Source organism: Micromys minutus (genome assembly GCF_963924665.1).
Source record: "Micromys minutus genome assembly, chromosome: 21".
Lineage (NCBI taxonomy): Eukaryota > Metazoa > Chordata > Mammalia > Rodentia > Muridae > Micromys > Micromys minutus.
In genome coordinates, this window is record NC_137956.1 from 16,435,778 (window position 1) to 16,455,870 (window position 20,093).

General features: G+C 43.5%; 1 protein-coding gene across 3 annotated transcripts in view; it reads right to left on the reverse strand.

Annotated features, from left to right (window-relative positions):
* Positions 1–477: 477 nt before the first annotated feature.
* Positions 478–20,093, reverse strand: part of HMGN3 (high mobility group nucleosomal binding domain 3) — a 33,908-nt gene continuing 14,292 nt past the window's right edge. The window contains exons 2-7 of one of the 3 annotated variants that reach the window (XM_080934549.1): positions 10,841–10,891; positions 5,420–5,449; positions 2,685–2,735; positions 1,444–1,557; positions 1,224–1,323; positions 478–912 (exon numbers count right to left, since the gene is read on the reverse strand). In XM_080934549.1, coding sequence (XP_080790675.1) covers positions 899–912; positions 1,224–1,323; positions 1,444–1,557; positions 2,685–2,735; positions 5,420–5,449; positions 10,841–10,891 — 360 coding nt within the window. In that variant the 3' untranslated portion in view covers positions 478–898. The remainder of the gene's footprint in view (positions 913–1,223; positions 1,324–1,443; positions 1,558–2,684; positions 2,736–5,419; positions 5,450–10,840; positions 10,892–20,093) is intronic. The other 2 variants (XM_080934551.1, XM_080934550.1) reach the window with 2 other exon arrangements.

A 20,093-nucleotide genomic window follows, 5' to 3' on the forward strand; every position in this document is an offset into this window, starting at 1 on the left:
TCACTATGCAGCTCTGACTGGCCTGGGACTAGCTCTGTAGAGCAGGTTTACCTCTCAGAGATCCAACTGGTCCTCACAAGTGCTGCTCTACCCAGCTTCTTTTATTAATTTTCTCCTAGTTATGGTTTAGTAGAATGCTATCTTGTTTTTTTAGAAACTCTAACAATGATGGTATTATATTAAGGTTTATTGTGCACAGCAACCATTCCTTACTGACCATTCCTGTGACAAAGGGAGGTGGATGTAACTCCTTAGCAGTCATGCATGTTTTATGTAAATAATGTTAAAATTCCAGAAAACTGTGAGTCAGTGCTGTCTGACTTCTTAGAGATAACGTCACGGCACCAGCTGGGGATATTCCTTACGTCGTCTGCATTAATCAAATGAATCACTTCCTAAATTTAGTAAAGACACAAACAGGTGGGTATTTTGCAGACAAGAAAACTTTTTTTATTTTAAACCACAAAGTGTTAGCAGGTGGCCACAAGTATGCATATTTCATTAAAATCACAGAAAACCTAGGCACAAAAGCACCACTGATTATTGCTCTAGAAAAATTGCATGAAAAATTCAAATAAGCACAGTAAAAACACCACGGTATGCACAGGACTAAAATTTTAAAGCAAGGGCATGGAATGCTGAATCCATTTTACACGCAGCTCCGATATTAAATTGGTATTTACTTGACTTGACGATGATGGAAATTTCCAAAAACCATCAACGCAGGAGGATAAAATGTCCGTCTTCATATAGATTTTACGCCGACTATTAGAGTCCTAAAAAATTAGCATTTACAAAATACTTGGTAAAAATAGCTTTGAAAAGTTGTCCCGAGAGAGGTACGTGAAATCGACCCTAGTTTTCCGTGACAATTCATTCTCCCTTGTTATCTATAGATTCAGTTCTCTGTGCCTGTGAATAAGAAAGAGGACATCTAGTTACCGGTAAAACAGGTATAAGGAAAGGCAAGCCCACCCAGCAAGAAACACACGTGAGCACTGGGGCCTCTTGTGTTTGCTTCCAGGTCTACTTGGAAACACACTTCAGCTCTGGGTGGACAGACAGGGCAGGAACGCATCCCGGCAACACTCGGCAGCGGTTACTGCTTTCTGCTCTTTAAACACCCACAGAAGCCTTACCTGCAGGCTCCAGTGTGCATGGTAAGAAACAGCACGCTACTCTCTGACTCTAGTCACTGCAAACATACAGAATGTCTACTGTACCCTTAACTCTCACTGTTTCAAGCTGTCCCTTTACTGACAGTGTGCTGGGTGGGGCACTTCTGCAGGCTGAGACATTAACAGTTGAACGAGAGACGTGGATCTGCAGTAACATTACAGGCAATAAAGAGAGACGTTATGAGCGTGCTATCCAGAGCTGAAGGACTGAGCAATTGCTTTTAAGACACCGATTCGGTCAGTGGGAGGTGTTTGCAGAAAGTACCTCTTCGGCCTTAGTGTCACCATTTGCAGATGGTGCAGTACCTTCCTTTCCAGCTTCCTGCTTTTCTTCCTTCTTCCCCTTAGCACCTCTGCTATTCTTTGTCCCAGGTTCTTTCTAATGGATTGAAGCACAGGCAAACAGAAAACGTGTCAGGCACAGCATGGGCTTCTCAGCGAACACCAAGAAGCCCCTGCTGGGACTCAATGGTGGCCTTGGCATAGTAGGGCCCCAACTTTGCATTTTCACCTGGGCTGCCTGCTCACCCCATCGACATGGCTATTCTGTGGGAAAATGGTGGCTGGTACAGACATCATTATCTCCAGGGACATTCCTACTATGAGTGGTTTCTCTGTGCCGAGGGGCAGCCCCGGGGCCTGATAAAAGGGGAAAGCCCGGGGGGAAAACCCACCCACCAGGGGCTGTGGCTTTTCCTGTGGCTGTCCAGTGTGAGCAGTCATGTGGAGTCGTACATCTTACACAATCAGAAAGGTATTTAAAATAAAGGCCCAGCTGAAGAAATGTTGCTGAGTTTATGCCTGCACCACAGTGGTGAGCCTTGCTTCGGAAAACTGTATTCACTACCGAGAGTTTGGGTGCGTTGGGGGTGCAGTGTAGGACAGTCACTGTGGCTAAATTCATGGGCCGTAATGGGCTTCAGTTTTCCCCATTTATCAAACAGGATTTTCCTGTCTGTTTTAATAGAGTAGACTGAGCTGAGGATGACTAAGTAAAACATTCAGAGCATGGCTCCCAACTGTGGGCTAGTGTTCACTACTTGCTTGTAATTTAATTATATTAAAAATGTAATGTCTTTATATTTTTATGGCTAGTCATGGGAATGGCCATCTACTAGTAGTTATATGAGGCTGTGAGTCCCTTCTCTGACATCGGGTGCTGGTGGCAGCAATGGGGTCCCGGGCCAGACCTAACAGCACCAGACTACCTTGTGATTTACTGTTCGTTCTGAGGGAGCTGCCAGGCTGTTCACACAGGTTGCTCAGAGCAACTTGCTGTGTTCCCTGCCCCTCACCGCCCAAGTGGAAAACACATTCCCTCTAGCATGTCAAATGGCGGCTCTGGGCTTTAAAGAAAGCCCGTAATGGTGGGGCTAACTTCCTAGTCTGCACCTTTTAGCCTGACTCATTAAACGGGATCTCTCCTCAGATGAGTTTTAGGCATGTGAATTATAATTTATTAATTGTCTAGCAAGCCAAGGGAGAGAAGTGGGGGATACCTCTTACCTTAGCAGATGTTTTTCTTGGTTTAGGCTCCGGTTTTGGTGGAACAGGTTTCTGCAGAAATAACTTAAATTATACAAATACCGAAACGAACGCCATTAGCACTGAGAAAGAGACAAATTGTCTGAAACAACCATGGGTTCTGAGGGTGGCTCTGTTCATTTGGGGCTGGTCCTTTCAGTATCAGAAACTATCCTCGTCCCATAGCTTTGCAGATGGGAAGGAAAAGCTGACTCGTCAGGCTATGGTCCAGTAGAGCTTTCTGGGGCAGGTTCGAGTTTCTCCTTCTGTTGTCTCTGTAGTTCCTTTTGACACAACACCACAGCAAAAGGAGAAACCCTGGCCCTGGCGAAACGGCTCAGTTCACTCACAGCGGCCTTACCCACAGCGAAGGCAGGCACAGAGCCCACCGTCCTTTGGCCCGCATGAGTCCTGTGAAGTCCTTCAAAGCCTTATCCAAATCCCTCCCCCGACACAATTTCAGGGTCTGCAGCCCAGCCTCTTGTTTCATCCCTTCCAAGTCAGCGTAAGGTGAGAATCTAACACAGAACATCGGGATCATTTAACCCTGGGACGTTTCATTAAGAATATGAATGCGGCAGCCTGTATGACTATTAAAGTTAAGATTCTTTTTTCTCTGTGGGTGTTTTAGGCCAAGTATTTCTCTAGTAAAGTTTTAAAATGTATACATCTTTCTGAGAACTAACAGAATGTTTTAGAAATAGAAAACACTGTTCAGGGTATTCCTTGGGTAGAAAAATGTATATCCCCTCCCCAGTATCTGTAAAAAATGTGGAGATCATATTTAATATTGCCTGTATGTATAAAATTATACAGTTCAGTTCCAAAGGACCAGCTGTTAGAAATAAAGCCAGATATGGCGACTCACTCACCCTAGCACTCACCACACTGAAGCAGGAGATGGCTACCCATCTGAGGCTAGCCTGGGCTACAGAGTGAAACACGGTCTCAACAAAGCAAACAGGAGGGCAAGTGAGACAGCAGCTAAAGGTGTTTGCCGCTAAGCCCGAGTTTCATCCCTGGGCACACGTGACTTTAGAGAACACTGCCTCCTACAAGTCAGCCTCTGACCCCCCTCACGCACAAGTAAATAAATGTAACAATATTTCTTTAAAAAAGGAAAAGAAAAAGAATGCCCTTTCAAATCAAATAATAATAATAATAATAATAATAATAATAAAAGAGTTAAGCTTGAAAATTAAGAAAATTGTTATTAGTCTTTTTACCCCTCTAAATCTTCTGCTTTCCAAACACAGAAGCTTTCCTGGCTCCTAATGCTTCCTAACTTTAAAATTCATTGTTGTAAGTTTTGACAGATCAGTATATGTTTCTGTGAGTTTTAGCAAATTGTTTCCACTTATGTCATTTTCTGTGAGCTAGACCTTTTATTCTGCTTTAGCATTCAGTACTGAAATACCGAATACAAACTAGTACTAAGAAACTAAGGCTGGTGTGTGTGTGTGTGTGTGTGTGTGTATGTGTGTGTGTGTGTGTGTGTGTTGGGCGGCTGCTGGCTTCAGGATCCCCCTGCCTCTGCCTTCCAGTGTCGGGGTGTACAGGTACACACTGCCACACCTGGCTCTTCACGTGGGTGCTGGGAATTAAACCCAGCTCTCACACTTGCACGCATGACCAGCTTTCCCAGTGAGCCATGTCCCCATTCTCAGAGGAGGGTTAGCGTCTGGAACACTGCCGGCTTCAGAGAAAACTGTGTTCGCGCCACGGGCCATCTCAGGGAAAGGGGCTTATGTTGCTGGTTCCTGGAGCTCGTGAGAGCCGTCTTTTAAACTGTGGTTTTCCTTTGACTTTCAAGGGTGATTCTGCGACATCCCTTTAGTCTTTCTGGTGACTGGTGCAGCTGCTCTGTGTACTCTTGTGGATGAAACCCTTCAACTCCTAAGAGGTGTGAACAGCCACTTACACACACACACACACACACACACACACACACACACACACACACACACACACACACTCCAGCAGTGCCTGTGGCATTTGGTGGTTCACTGTTCACTGTCACTGAAAGTTCTCCCAGTTGTTTTTTTTAGAAGGTAGCTCGGGGGCAAAATCCAGAACCGGGCTGGTCTGTTGTAGGATCTGAGGAAGAGGAATTGAGATGCACAAGAGCCAGGAAGCTACTGGCTGACTAGGGGCTGGAGCACAGGCTGGCTCGGGGCTGGAGCACAGGCTGGCTCGGGGCTGGAGCACAGGCTGGCTCAGCCCTCCATCCTAGTTCTGTTCTAATCCCCATCGTCTCCTGGACATAGCCTACTAAAGACACCATGAGACTAAGTAAAAGTGCCACTCTTTGAAGATGTCCCAGGACTAAAGCAAATGGCTTACTTTAGGGACATTCTGATCCAGGAATAAAATGCACTGTAGTATGGTTTGTGGGCAGAGAATCAACACCCTGGATCCATTTCAACATTAACAGGTGTAAAATTTGGAAATCAGGATTCGCTTGTCTCAGGGATTTAGCAGTTCCAGTCTACAGGGGCTTTATATACTTGACGATGGCGCTGGCCACCGTTGCTCACTGACACAGAGAATCAAGCGAACTGCTTGGCAACGTGGGTCAGATTTGGTGGAAATTACGACCGTCAAGTATTTTCCAAAAGGAAAGGAAACTCAAAAAAAATTCCAGGTAATCATCGTTTGCTTTAGATAAGGGAATGCACACTCCCAAGAAGCTACAGCAAGGGGCTCTGAGGACTTACCGCTGACAATCGGGCCGACCGTCTGGTGGGCTACAAAAGAATAAAAAAAAATATTTTTTTTTGGTATTTATAAATATCCAGGCAAGTTGTAAAAATCCATTTTTGATACATCCTGCTTTGTTGAAAGAATGAAATGAATGACAGCCACCATCCTCTCCAGGTTAGCACCACGAAGCATGCCAAGGCCACTGGGCACTCCAGAGAGCGCTGCTACAGGATCAGGCTCACCTTTCATGCTCCTCCCAGTTAGAGTGCAGAGAGAAGAGGAAGCCTAAACATGGTCGCCTCTTTTGTGATACATTGACGGGTAAATTACCTTCAAAATGATCTCTTTAAACGGACTCAAAATCCATAAGCTAGTAAGGGACTTAAGTCATCACTACAGAACCAACATAGAACCTTCCATCTCTGCCTCGCTGCAAAACAGGGGCTGTAAATCTTACACAGGTAAGAAAGGTTGTTTGTTTTGTATTGTTTTTGTTCTTTTCAGACCCAGAACAAAATCAACACAATTATCTTTTAAAAAGAGGTTTCACTAATCTCTTCATTTCAAACATTTAGAATATCAATTAGGAAAATACAATGATACAAGCATCCAGCACCCAAAGATGACACTCTTAACCACTCAAGAGAACCTACTTGTCTTGGGTGAAGGGATTTAACATCCTAAAAGTAAAACTGGCCTTCTCCGCAAGGTTTTACGCCATACTTCTTGGTCCTTTTGCTCACTTTTCCATTTCCAATAGAACAGCAGCTACTACTTCACACATCCCAGAATATTTGCTGAATAAATGAATTTGAGCCTTCCCCTGACTCACACTGGTTTATGAAGACTCTGACTCATGATCATTTAAATGCTTCAGATAACTTTTCTTTACTGGGTCAGCAAAAGTGGTCAGTGGGACGTCATGTCCTGATTGAGGAGAAATGGTGAAATTCTTGAGTCTGTGCCATGGTCAGTCTAGGTCAGTGGGCCAGGTCACACTGGAAGAAATAGTTCTCGACATCGCCATAACAAAAAATGTTCTTGGGGAATGTCCCAAGGGAAGCTAAACCTGTCATTCTTTAAAGCACAGAAGGAAACGAAGGGCCAGAATGTCCATGAATTATTTTACCCTTGGGTCTCAGTGAACATTCAAAACTGGACTTAAGTCCATCTAAGAGAATGTGCAAAGACTAGGAAGTCATGCCTGGGGCCTAGTCACCACCCAGCATAGGACGTAACAGTCAGCACACAGCATGAGGCACAACTGTGGTCAGGAAAGAAGGCATGGGGGATTCTCCACAGGAAACACAAGGCGCCTGCTAGGACTCCCATGGGTGCATTTGAGACATCACACCCACAGGTTCCTAGAAGGCAGGACCCAAATCCTGAGATGCCTTTCTCAGGATGGTCAAGCACATAGAATGTTGCTGAAGAAAGGACAATATCCCCACTTATGCTTTGCAAGACATGTATGTACTGTGCTTTCTTAACACGGTTCCTAAATGTAGAAGAACATAAGGTTATCTATACCTCGGTTGCTACAGATCTCAGATCTGAAGCTTCTGTGTGGCCTCAAAACTCCCAGCATCTAACAAGTACAGCGCGTGGGGGGGGTGGGGTGGGGTGGGGGGGTGGAGCAACCACGTTCACAGGGGAGAGGGTCAGACTCCTTGCCAGAGGGAAGCAAATAAACCCAACCCAAATGCCATCCTGCTTGCCTGTCAACTCACAAGCATTCTGTTGGCTTCCCTTCGGCAGTCACTGCAGTTTCCTACCCTGCAGCACCATCTTTTTCTATTTCAGTACTGCCAGTGCCTAGCATGGACCCTTAGTAAGTGTTGAGGCAAATGGAATAAGGAAGCATCCGAAAACCTCAGAGTTTCATTTGCTGAAAGGGGCCAAACACTCTAACCATTATACTAACTGTCCATCTGCCAATCAGCTGCTGTTGGCATAATCTTATTAAAGAGAGTTTTTTTTTTTTTTTTTTTTAAGTCACATGAAGGTATTTCGCAGGTGCAAACTCTTGCCTCTCCATGCTAACATGTGAACATGCAGACCAGCCTTTCCAGATCATGGGCTCATTACAGGACTGCTCTTCAGGCTGGGCGTCCCTCGGACTGAGCCACAGATTTAATTTAGATTCAGGATCAGAATCCCAAAAGAAACGCTTGGGAAGTTGGTACGAGAACAGTGTCTATGGGCTACCCCACCCAGCCAGCCTCCAAAAAGTAACTACGTTACAATCTAGTCATTTTATGACTTCCCACCTAAAATTTACCAGCTCTTCTGTGTCATTAAAAAAAAAAAAAGACTTTTTAAAAACTTCCTTTCCGGTAATCAGCACACCGGATTTTCTTTTTTCCCCCTGTGGTGCCGGCTGAGACTAACGCTTTACTCAGTCAGCAGTGTGCTTATGCATGTAAGTGTGGATACCTTCCTGGAATCTATCTGCTTCCTCGGCCTTAACATCTATCTATAAATGATTGGACTGAATTTATGGGATATGAAACAGACTCGACTGCTATTTATTCCCCTTTAAAACATTTAAAGCATTTGAAATATTCATTTAAGGCTCAGCCTTTACTTGGCAGAACTGGGTGGGGGCAGCTGTTACGGAATTTCTCTTAATTTGTTGACTGAGAAATGGTAGGAAAAAGCTATAGAAATAATGAGTCTCTGACAGGGAATGAAGGGTTTTAGGATGCCGGGTCACTGGTTTATAGATACTGGAGACACTGGAAGTATTCAGTAAGCATTATTGATTGACTCATGACCTGCATCTGAAGGGCACGGGGTCTATTTCAACATCCTGGCTGCAAATTCAGAACACATCTGCCTGCTCAAAGTTCAAAGGGACAGCAGGATCCAAGCAGGATCACTGGACTTTGCAGATGATTGCTTCAAACTTAGTCTCACTAGATGGCCCCTTGGCTTCTGAGCCTCTGCTTGTTCTTTTAAAGCAAAGCTTAAAAGTCAAGCTGCTTTTGCGTCTCAAAAACAAAACAAACGAGAAATTCAGCACGAACGGCTTTTGCTTTTCAAAACTGGGAGACAGCAAGACAGCCTTGGCTGGGGCACTGGAGAGGATGAGGAGCTAGGAACTGGGCCATCCGACTGAGCGCCGCACAGAAGGTGGGTGGAGAACAAGGCTTGGGGATCAGGGGCCCCAGGTGTTTTCCCTGGTTCTGCTGATTACATGCTGTGACATTTGGAGAAAATTGCATTATTCCTCTAAGAACACTTCCCCTTGAGATAAAACAGGGATCACTGTATCCATTATCTGCTATCAAACCCAGCACGGCTCGGACATTCGCTGTTCTCCCCAACCCCTTTCCCTTTAACAGCAAATAACCTACCATTTTGCCTGACTCTCTTTTCCATACTAAAATGGAGGCTTTAGCAAGGCAAAATTTTGCTGGGTTGTCACTGTGGGACCCATGGGGCCTGGAACAGTATTGGGAACATTTATAGGCGCTAATACACTTTTGATAAGGAATGCTTCGTGGGCAGGAGTATTGTATAGAGCTAAAGCTGAACATGTATATGGTCCCATCTTCGCCACCACAAGGAGAGAAGAGAGGGGGTGTTTCTAGGGTTATTGACATACCACGTACAAAAATGGAAATGAAGACTTTGTAAGCAGCTGAGCATGATGATCATGGTACACTGTTTAGGTCATTTATTGTCCAAGTCTCCTGAAGTTCAGGTCTCTGTACGATGCCCGCCAAATACCACAGCCTTAGTGGGAAATCTTCAAAAGAAGATCTTCCTTTGTAACCGGAATCTGTTCATCCGGGTTGACATGCGAAACGACATACTGGAAAATTCAGTTTGAACTGTTTTTAGCTCACTGGGGGTAGGGGTGGAGACCAGGGTGCTTGTGGCAGTTCTGAGTGTTAGTCAACACTCAAGCTAGCCACTGACCTTTGACTTTCAGATGACCCTGATGTCCTCAAGGTGCATGATGAGTTTTAATCTGGCTTTGACTTACATAACGGGTTCTTCTTCTTCTTTTTATTTTAAAGGCATTGTCTACAATTTTTGTTAGGAATAACATAAGATCTATATAATATAAAAACGGTAAATAGAAAACCAGAAAAGCATCAAATGTGAGAATCCTTGGGGCAACCAACATACCTAAGTTGTATACAAAAAACTCATGTTTATCTTTCATGTGGACCCCAGCCAGTAGGACTCGCTTCTGGCACAAAAGGACTGGTAAGGACTGGTAAGGACTGGTAAAGACTGGTAAGGCTTTCTGCAGTCAAATGTTTCCTCTGAGCAATGGTTTTAAGACTTTCTGACTGATCAAGTTAAATGTCAACCTGCAGAGAAAAACCCAAATGCACTGTGTGTGTGTGTTACCTAAATCCGAACACATTGAGGAATCCTTTACTAACTACGCTAAAAATTATGTCTTGCCATTTTCCGTGTGTTCATCAAGTTCTGTTTGGTTGTAGTATGTGTGGTGACTTGACTGTAGACTTCTGATCTCCTAATTACCTCCTGGTCAGAACATGGCCGATAAGGGCAAGCGTCTTGCTTTTACATTATGGCTTCTCCTAAAGATTTTCTCCACGGCAGAATGAGATTCCGAGTACAAAGCTTATGTAGGGGGTCTGGGTATCAAGATGAATTCCTCTGAATTATTAACCATAATATGAATCACCCATCAAAGGATCTGTAACTGGATATTGGTTTTGCTCTCTTGTGACCCCTCTTAGTTTATGTGTCTGAGTGTAGGAGCTGAAGTTTTCTACACACTGGAAAGCTCTGTGCAGAAGCGAATAGGTGTCATCACACACACACCTCACTTCTCAGTTTTTCAGACTTCTCCTTTGGTATCTCCATCAAGGGTCAGACATAAGCATGTCTCACAAGTTCTTAACCCTTTCCCGGGCTTCTGTATTTTAACACAAAGCATCTTTAATTCATGGACTAGTTATCTGAGTAACTTAAGAATTTTCCTAATTAAAAATAAGCTTTAATATTTTGATGTACTATGAATCGTTGCAAAGTTTCGTCTTTAGAGATGAATCCTCTTAGGTAAATACTCAGAATCAAAAAAGGAATTCATAATTCATTCACCAGAGCAGAAAAATTATGAAATCAATGTTTAGTTTTCTGGTTATAAGAAGTGGGCTCTGTTCTCCTTGATGAATTTACCTATTATCTTGTTCTCTGCCCAGAAGGAATTCTCAATACCCATTTTGACAGACAGCAAGACCAACAGGCAGAAACACAAACAATATTGGAAAATACCTTATCCGAGAATTCAGTGAAACATGCCTAAGCCAAGTGGGACTGCACGCAGACTCTGACCTCTGGCTTTTAGCCGAAGCAGACTTGCTTGCAATGACATTCTTCACACGAAGACAGCATGAGACATTTCAATGCTGAGACTTACTCAGGGATGTCAAAGACACGCTTACCTCCTGCTTACTTAGCTTGGTCCCATCTTTGCCCTCTGCATTCTCAGGAGACTAGAAAAAAAAAACATTTCAGTGAATTGCATTTAAATTTGAGATCATATAAAAAGGATTAAAATATACATGGATGATATGGGTCCGAGGAACAGATAAAACAACATCGTTTTCAGGGAAAGTAAGTTTATTAAGAACATATTTCAAGAGTGTGTCTAGTGGGCATGCATGCGTGTGTGTTTGCATGTGTACCTGCTCTTTGTGTGCACGTATGAAGGTCAGAGGTCAACAGTGGGCGTCTGCCTCTATCACTTGCCACACTCTTTTTGAGACAGGTTGCTCAGTTAACTCAGAGCAAGTTGGGTCATCAAGGCTCGATACCCAACAAGCTTCTGAGGTTGTGTATCTCTGCCTCTGATCGGGATTGCAGATACAGCAGTGCCTGGCTTTTATGTAGGTTCTGGTGATCCAAACTCAAGTCTTCATATTTTTATAGGAGGTACTAAGTCCATTCACCTCACCTACCCCCTAGTCCCATGGTGTATATTTCTCTCTCTCTCTCTCTCTCTCTCTCTCTCTCTCTCTCTCTCTCTCTCTCTCTCAGGCTGTTTAAGTATGCAAGGAAACCACTGAAGACTGAGTTAGAGGAGGCTGTGAAGCCGGCCACAGGTGCCAACATGAACAGGGGGAACTGAACTCTGGTCCTCTAGAAGAATGACAAGTGCTTGTAACTGTGGAGCCATCTCTCCGCCTCCTACTTTAGTTTTAAAACAGGAAAGGGGGGGGGGGGGCTGGAGAGATGGCTCAGCGGTTAAGAGCACTGACTGCTCTTCCAGAGGTCCTGAGTTCAATTCCCAGCAACCACATGGTGGCTCACAACCATCTGTAATGGGATCTGATGCCCTCTTCTGGTGTGTCTGAGGACAGCTACAGTGGTGTACTCACATGTAAGAATTAATAAAAGTTGTTTAAAAAAAAAAAAAACAGGAAAGGGGAAAGAACTTCGGTGCACACTTCTTGGTAATGCACATGTGCCTTAAGTTCTTAGCGACTCTAGACTCATTAGGCTGTGGTGCAGACTAGCTGGAATCTGTATCTTCTAGACCTCCTGTTCCAGTTACTTTGTTCCTTTAGAAAGGGGGACAGTGGAATACAGGTGCCATGAAGGAGAAAAAGTGGGGTGGGAACTACCTGGGGAGGGACAGAGGGCAATGGGGAGGAGGGAGAAACAACAGGAAGGATGTTTTAAAAAGCTACAGGAAAACATTATTTTATGCAGATATTATATGTACACACACACACACACACACACACACACACACACACACAAGTGGCATCCCACAATGAGTCACACACTACCAAATGAAGGTCCCAGTTCTCCTGCCCCATAAAGTCTATTGCCAATACCCTGTTTGCATTCTGGAACTTGAAGGTAAGATCTTATTGCTGAATATATCACATATTTCCGGCACAGGACTGGAAGGAATCCTTCTGGAGCTGACATGGGCCCTCAGCCCACCCCCACTCTGAGGACTAGCTCTTATAGCTCCTGATGGTACTAAACAACCTGCCAAAGGAGAAAATTATAGTCCTACCCAGCTATGGCACCTAGGAACCACGACAATGGTCAGCACGGCAAGATATCCATCAGGGTGTAATAGTGTCACTCATCCTGGGAGCAACCAGAAGCTGCCTGATCGGATTTAACTATGCACTGTTTAACAGGAGAGAAATCATGCCTGGCCCTGGGAAACAATGGTTAACAAGGCTATGGATCTTGTAGGAGAAGCTACGACCACTTCGTAAATCAGTGTCATTTCTAACTGTATTCGAAAGCCTTGTCCTTTTACCCACATTAGTGTAGGTTTCAGTCCTCATCAAAGCAGCTGTTCTTTGAAACAGATGGAGACCAGTATAAAATGTCACAACTGATCAAAATTCACAGAATAACAGACTGTGGGGTGTTCAAATGAATTGATACATCTTTCTACAACCACCATCCCTAAACCTCAGGAAAGACTGCGGAAAGGGAGACAAAAAGGTCATAAAAGCCTGACAACCAAGATGTCTGTTGTACAACAGTTTCTCTATACACAACAAGGATGCTGAACCTGTGACATATTACAACACAGAAGCCTAAGAACATGACAACACTAGTCAACACGCCAACATGGACTGAAACATCACACAAGGCTCTACACACCTCTAGAGGAACAATTAATGGTTGCCAAAAGATGGAGATTTATGGTTCCCCAGAGTTAAACCTTTGGTATGTTATCAAACACCTGAACACATTACACATATGAGCAACACTCATTAGACTTATGAATATATAATAACGAAGCCATAAATTTGAGGGGAAAAGGGGAGGACACAGAAAGGGGAGAGGAAGGGGTAGAAGGTATGTAAACACAATATGCATGTATGAAATTCTCAAATAAAATAATGATAAAAAAATAATAATAAAGTTACAGGATGCTCAACAAAGCCCCAGTCAAGCACAGAAGCGTATTTTCATCCCATATTTGCTTTGCTTTGATCTCTAGAACATTCCTTGATATGTTTTGATGCATTTGTGCTTTCTTTCTCCGCCATCAATTCTAGCGTCTTCACCACACTCCTATCGCTCTCAGCTAATCTGTCTCCAGATTGTGATCCATCTCTTGGGGTAGCACTGTGCATGCCTGTGACAGTTCAGACCTGGGCACCCACATCTGTGGCTCACAATTGCCTTTAATTCCAGTTCCAGGGGGATCTGAAGCTCTTTTCTGACCTCCCTAGGCATCTACATTCATGTTCACACACACACACACACACACACACACACACACACACACGGAAGGCATCAAGGAAAATGACATAAATCTTAAAGACAAAGAGGCTAACTAGAAAACTGAGCGAATGTAATATTCTGTACAACTATGTAAAATCCGAAGGTGAAGGGAACGGCACTCACAGGCAGCCATGATGAAACGGCACTCACAGGCAGCCACAATGACTGGAGCAGCATTAGAAAAGACACAAACAGGGCTGGAGAGGCGGCTCAGTGGGTGAGGAACACTTGTCATATAAGCGTGACAAGTGAGTTAGTGTCCCTGAACCTATAGCAAAAAGGGAGAACCAATGCACACACACAACATAAAAATAATATAAAATAATACAAAAATTAAGGGAGAACCCCACACAAGTCTAGAACTGACAGTTATCACCATGTTTGGCTCAGTACAATTAAACAGCCATATCCGTGCCTCATCTGATCCAATGAGAACCAAGTTAACAAGACCGTATCACTGCTTAGTGGGGGCTGCCACTGTACATTACTATAAGCTTCTCAAAGAACAACCTCAGGGAGCTAATGAGGTGGTAATGACCCAGTATTTCTTTGTAAAGAACATACGGTATATCTATTACACATAATATGGCAGAGTCGGAAATAATCTACATGTTGGATAAGTAACAGTGAGCTATTTAAATGATGTAACTAGGGCCAGGGAGATGACTCAATGCAATAGTACTTGCTGCTCTTCCAAAGGAGCTGAGTTCAGTTCCCAGCATCCATTCCCAGCAACTCCAGTTTCAGGGCATCTGCGGCTCCCCTCCGGCCTCCACAGACACGTTCACACAGTGGATAGATACACATTCCAGACACAAAAACAAATAAAAATATATCTCAAAATAAAACTATTTAACTATTATGACAGTGAGATTTAAAATAGGCATATGATAAAAGAATAATAATTTTCTTAAAAATCTTAGATGATATAATAGTAAGTAAAATGTAGAAAATGCAGAGTTGTCTTGGAGAAAACCAAAATGTTTCAAGACGAACGTCACAGGGAACCTCCTCTAGCCCCTGATCTGTCTGCTACACATGGCTTATCAGTCCCTTCCTCCTGAAGCTCCCTTGCCTACAAGGCCATAGTCTATTTCCCACAGTTGTCTAATTGTTTTCTCCTGCAAGCAGAAGCTCCTCTGTCCCAAAGGGACACACAACCCCCTCTCTTCTGTTTTCCAGCCTTGCACAGGAAGGGCAGCTTCAGAGGCCTTGTTCCATCTGTTAGCTGAGTTCTAGTTAGCAACACCTCAGCAAGTCTGAGCATGGAATGGCAGTGTTTCTACAGGAGTGCTTGCTTTTCTAGTTCCCACGCTACAAACTCAGTGCTTCTGTCCATCCGGATTTGCTGTTGGTCGCTATCCATCAGGGATGTTCTCTACTTGTAACTGATAAACAGCTAAGAAAGCATTATGCCGCTATTATAGAAATGTATATTAAATACAAACGTAGCCTTGTTAGTTTTTTAACATGCCATAGGTAAGTCATTTGAAAAGAGGGTACCTCCATTGAGAAGATATCCCCAGGAGATTGTCCTATGCACTAGTCTGTGGAGTATTTTTGTACTGATGTGACTGATGGCAGATGTGTGCCCACCCCACTGTGGGCAGTGCCAACCTGGAGCAAGTCATTCTGAGTTGTATAAGAAAGCCTGCTGAGCAAGCCCCACGGAGGAAACCTGTAAGCAGCATCTTCCATGGCTTCTGCCTCCAGGTTCCCACTTTGGCCCTGATTTCTTTCAGTGATGAGGTGATCTGAGAGCTATAAGGTGAAATAAAGTCGTTCCTCCCACAAGTTACCTTTGGCCATAGTCTTAATCACAGCAACAGAAACCCTAAGACTGTGTGGATTATTATATAAGCCGAATGCTAACATTACTTTCAATGTTCTATGACATGGATTAGTAGCAGGCAATATTATCAAGACATCAATCTTTAAACACAGATCTAATGATGTTTATATTAGATGTAACAAAAGACACCTGCACTAGGCAGGCATGAAGAATGAAAATGTTAATGCTCTCCCATGAGTTAACTGTATGGCTGTGAGTGTGACAAACTCCAACTCCAGACAAGGCTGACTGCTTTGGCAGTCTCTCCATAGGGGGTTATTTTGTCAAGCTCAGACATCTTCCAGTTAGGAGCCCATGATGTTTTCTCTGGGGTTCAGTGTGCTTCAGTGGTCTGAATACAGACTGTGGGCTCAAAACTATGCCTCCAATCTTGGCTCCAAGAGCTGTGTCCAGGAACTTGGTCAGAAACTCAACCTCCGCACCCATGAGTGATTTACCAATGACATGTAACCTAAAGGGACATGCTTATTACAGCTAAGTCAGAGGTTAGGCAAATGAGCTCATGAACTTGACTACCATGCTATTCAATAGAAGGTACAGGTGATCTTAAAGAATCTTTTGAATTGAAAGATGTGAAATTGCATTCAACGGAGCCTCAACGTTGCACACATTTCTTTATATCCAGGTTCTTTGCAACTGGTCATTATCCTGTTGCTCACATGACCAGGTGTGCTGTTTTGGGAAGGCCACCATTACTGGATGTCTTTTTTTTTAAAACCACTGAGCCATCTCTCCAGCCCCATCACTGGATGTCTTATTACATGCTTTACCACTGTCACTTGGTTGTGAGGGAGGCTGGATCAAGGAGCAGGGAATGCTGTGAAGGGACTGAAGCAGACTGTACTAAGGGATCTGTGCAATAAGGGTAAAGAAAGCCAGGATGAGATTCCCAGTGAGCCGAGGTGTAGATCGAGGAGTGTTTCATGGACCGCAAGGAATTCCAAACCAAATCAGTTCTGGCCTCACTGCCTGGTGTACACCAGGCTTATAGGAATCTGGGGAGAACCAAGAACACCCAAGAGTATGAGAATCGTGGGCAAACAAAGGTCTCATGCATCTCCAGGAAGTTCCTTGAGTTCCCAGCTGCCCTAGTACTAGCCAGGAAGGTTGCTAATCTGCAGGATAGTTAGGAGGTGGGCACAGCAGAAGGTTTGACAGGTCAAGGCATCCATGAGGGTTTAGCTTGTGTTAAATCAGAGGTGGGGGAGACCACTGACTTCCCAATGACTGGATCAGGACACAGACTTTACGCAGAAGGCACTGATGGCAGACACTTTGCAGCTTGGCTGGAGCTGAACAACATCACCCTCTACAAGATGACCCGAGCAGGAATCTACTGTTAGAGCCCGGGGTTACAGTTTGTCAGGACAGCAATGGTATGCATGCTATATGGTCACATATCAGGGCTGAAGCATCCTTCTCCCCAACACTCAGAGCTAAGGTCAGCAACGAACACATTTTCCCCTTCTCTGCAAACGGTGTTAGTTCTTCTCTTTGTTTTAGTAACTGCTTATGTAAAGATAGCCTCTCTATACTTTTGCCCCAGGCTAGCCCTGGGCTCTGATTCCAGGAACATTTATCGTTTCTCAAGAAGGAAAACAAATGAAGTAGGGATGGGGGAGGGATGGTTGGTTTCTCAGTCAGACATAAATGTTCAGAAATACAACAATTTCCATGTTCAGACGTGCATGCCGCCCCTCTAAAGAAGATAAAACACCCAAAGCCACAAGAACACAGAAAGCATAAAAATAAAAATAAGACCTACATACGGGCTACAAACAACTCTGGGTCCATGAAAAGGCTTAATTTTCAGCACCAAGAATAAAGGAACAAAGTAAACACACACACTGCTGCAATTAAGTAAAGACTAGAGCCAACCTGCATGGGGGGGGGGGGTCACTAAAACACACAATATTACACAACAAAATGGTCTGCAGCAGTGAAAACCAACTATGGCTATGTGAGTCATCAATACATCTCAGTGCTGAAGGAAAAGGAAGGTATCAAGTGATTCTAACCGAAGTTTTACAAGTATAAGAACAGCAAGGAGAACCCACAAAGAGGCTGCTTAACACAGGTTACGCCTGGGTGAAAGTGGGGAGGACCAACCCCCTGGCAATGCCGTATACTTAGTATTCTTAAGATGGCAATGATGGTGATGATAATTGAGTTACTATTCTTATTTAAATCACACGTAGAGAGATAGATACTGGATATGCAAATATTCTATACCAAACTGTCTTTGACTTGTAAAACTATAAGAAGTTCTGAACCAAACATGCAAGGAGAAAAAGAAATTCTTAATTTTTTTAAATTACAGATTTTGAGGAAGGAAAATGGCTTATAGATTCTGAAATAAATAAATGAAAGAAAAAGTTGAACTGTGAAGAAACTCAGTAAGGGGTCAACAAGAGAAATGACTGTCTTTGAGCAATTATCCAGGAACAATGGGGAGGGGAGGAGGACCCAGGTAGCTACTTGAGAACCTCCCAATCTAAGAAACAACTCAGGAGCAGAAAAACGTGGTTCCAGCATAAGAGAGAAAAGACATAATGGCCGATCACAAGGCCTCCTATACCAAAAGTACAGGAAAGCAAAGAAAACTGGAGGAAAACTTAAGTTATCGGAGTTAAAGGGCAGGATAGCAGGCTACCTGCAAAACATTACTCCTCACTAGTAATTAGAAGTATCAGTTGATAGCGTCCAAAGACTCTAGGCAAACTGTCAACCTGGAATTCCACACCCTGTTGACACTTCGAACTGATTCAGATTACAAACATAGAGTTCACCACCAACAAAGCCTGCCTTTCAACATGGCTCAATCACGGAAGGGTCAAATAGAGAAACAGGAAAAACAAAATCTATGTGGAGGGCAGGCAGGTAAGAAAAAAAAAGACAAGTGCCCTGGTAAATGTAATTATCACATACAGATGATACTACCTGTTACTTGTTTTGTTTTAAAAGTCTTAGCAGAAATCTGGGAGCACAGCCAAGCTCTCTCACGTTACATGCAGCACATGAAATTTTAGATTTTCTGGGAGCCATATTAACATAGTGAAAAGAAGCAGGTGGAACTATGCTTGGTGTTTTAGTCAATTTAATGTATAAAATTGTGCCATTTTACTATGTAGTCAATACACAACTCATGATTGAGGTATTGTACTTCCTTAAATTAAACCTTTAGTCTGTTGTATATTTTAAACTGAACAGATCAGCTCTACCATAGCCACATCATTTTTCATTGCAAGTATCTGATGTATATTTAAAATTCATAAAAATTATACTTTAGCCCAGATTATTCTAAAAACACTCAGCATTTTTCCAACAATGGGATCTTTTTCTGTTTTGACCAAAACTGAAAATCTGTGTTTTTGTTTTGTTTTATTTTTTCTTTTCTGTGCTCAGAAGACTTTTTCGGCTACCACACAAAGCAAAGGGGGTGAAGTGGAAAACAACAGGAGTGTGTGTCTCTGGCTGCTACAACCTCAGGAGATGGGAATGGGAGGATGGCTTAGCATTAAATCAGCCAAGGGCCTGGCTGTGATTTGGAAGAAAATGGGCACCAATATTTGTCTGACCCTCTTATGAATAAGGTATAATGTTTATTTTAGAATTTTAGTCTATGAACATACAAATCAGGAGGGTGCATGGCACCAAGCTGACTGGTAAGGAAGAAGAGAAAGAAACAAATCAGAAGCGCACGATAAACTGAAAACATACATCATGCCATTAGAGAAAGCCCAATATATGAGTAACCACGAGGTACTGGAGCAAAACATACCCACTTTGAAAAGCTTACAACAGATGGCAGATTAACACTCGGAACGTGGATATGAATGAGTTGTGAAAGCACATCACAAACTCAGGGTAGCAGTACCTCTAGAGAGGGCACAGAGCCAGGGGGACAAGGGGATTTTCAAAGGAAAATTTGTGCATAGATAAGTATATTTGTTCTGTCATTTCCTGGATTCCTGATTTTAAAATGTTTCTAAATTTTAAAAACATGCTACTTATATTGGGAAGAAAAATTAAAGACAAACTCTTGCTGTATGAAGCCCCATCTAACAGTACCGTGCTCTTTCCTGACACAACTTCCCTGAAGACAGCCAGCATTTTCTGTATTTCTCCCACGTGTTCTCGGTCTTCTTTTCTGTTCATTTCTTCACTGAGGAAAGGGAGGAACTGGATTTAGCATTCCTCTCCAGCAAGAGTATGAGGGGCTGACAGAGAGAGAGTGGCCAACTTTCACCACTCCTCAAGAGTTCTGCCCGACGGTCACACGGCCACTCAAGTACACTGCCGAGAACAGACTGTGTATTCCCTAAGTCCTTCTAGTGGAAAAAGAAAAACAGAGAAAAGAAACCTGGTGTTTTTAGTCTACAGTCCACCCACCTAACAGGTAGCACCGAGCTGCCAAACTTCACTGAGATCTCACGTCGGCAGCCATTCTGTTAGTGAACCATTTTGCCCACCCAAATCAGCAGGTCCAAGGAGAGGAGGAAATCCTTTCCCTCCTCAGTGTTTGTTTGGGAACTGCTGTAGATGCATCAGTCTGAGGATCTGATTCAAGAGAAAGC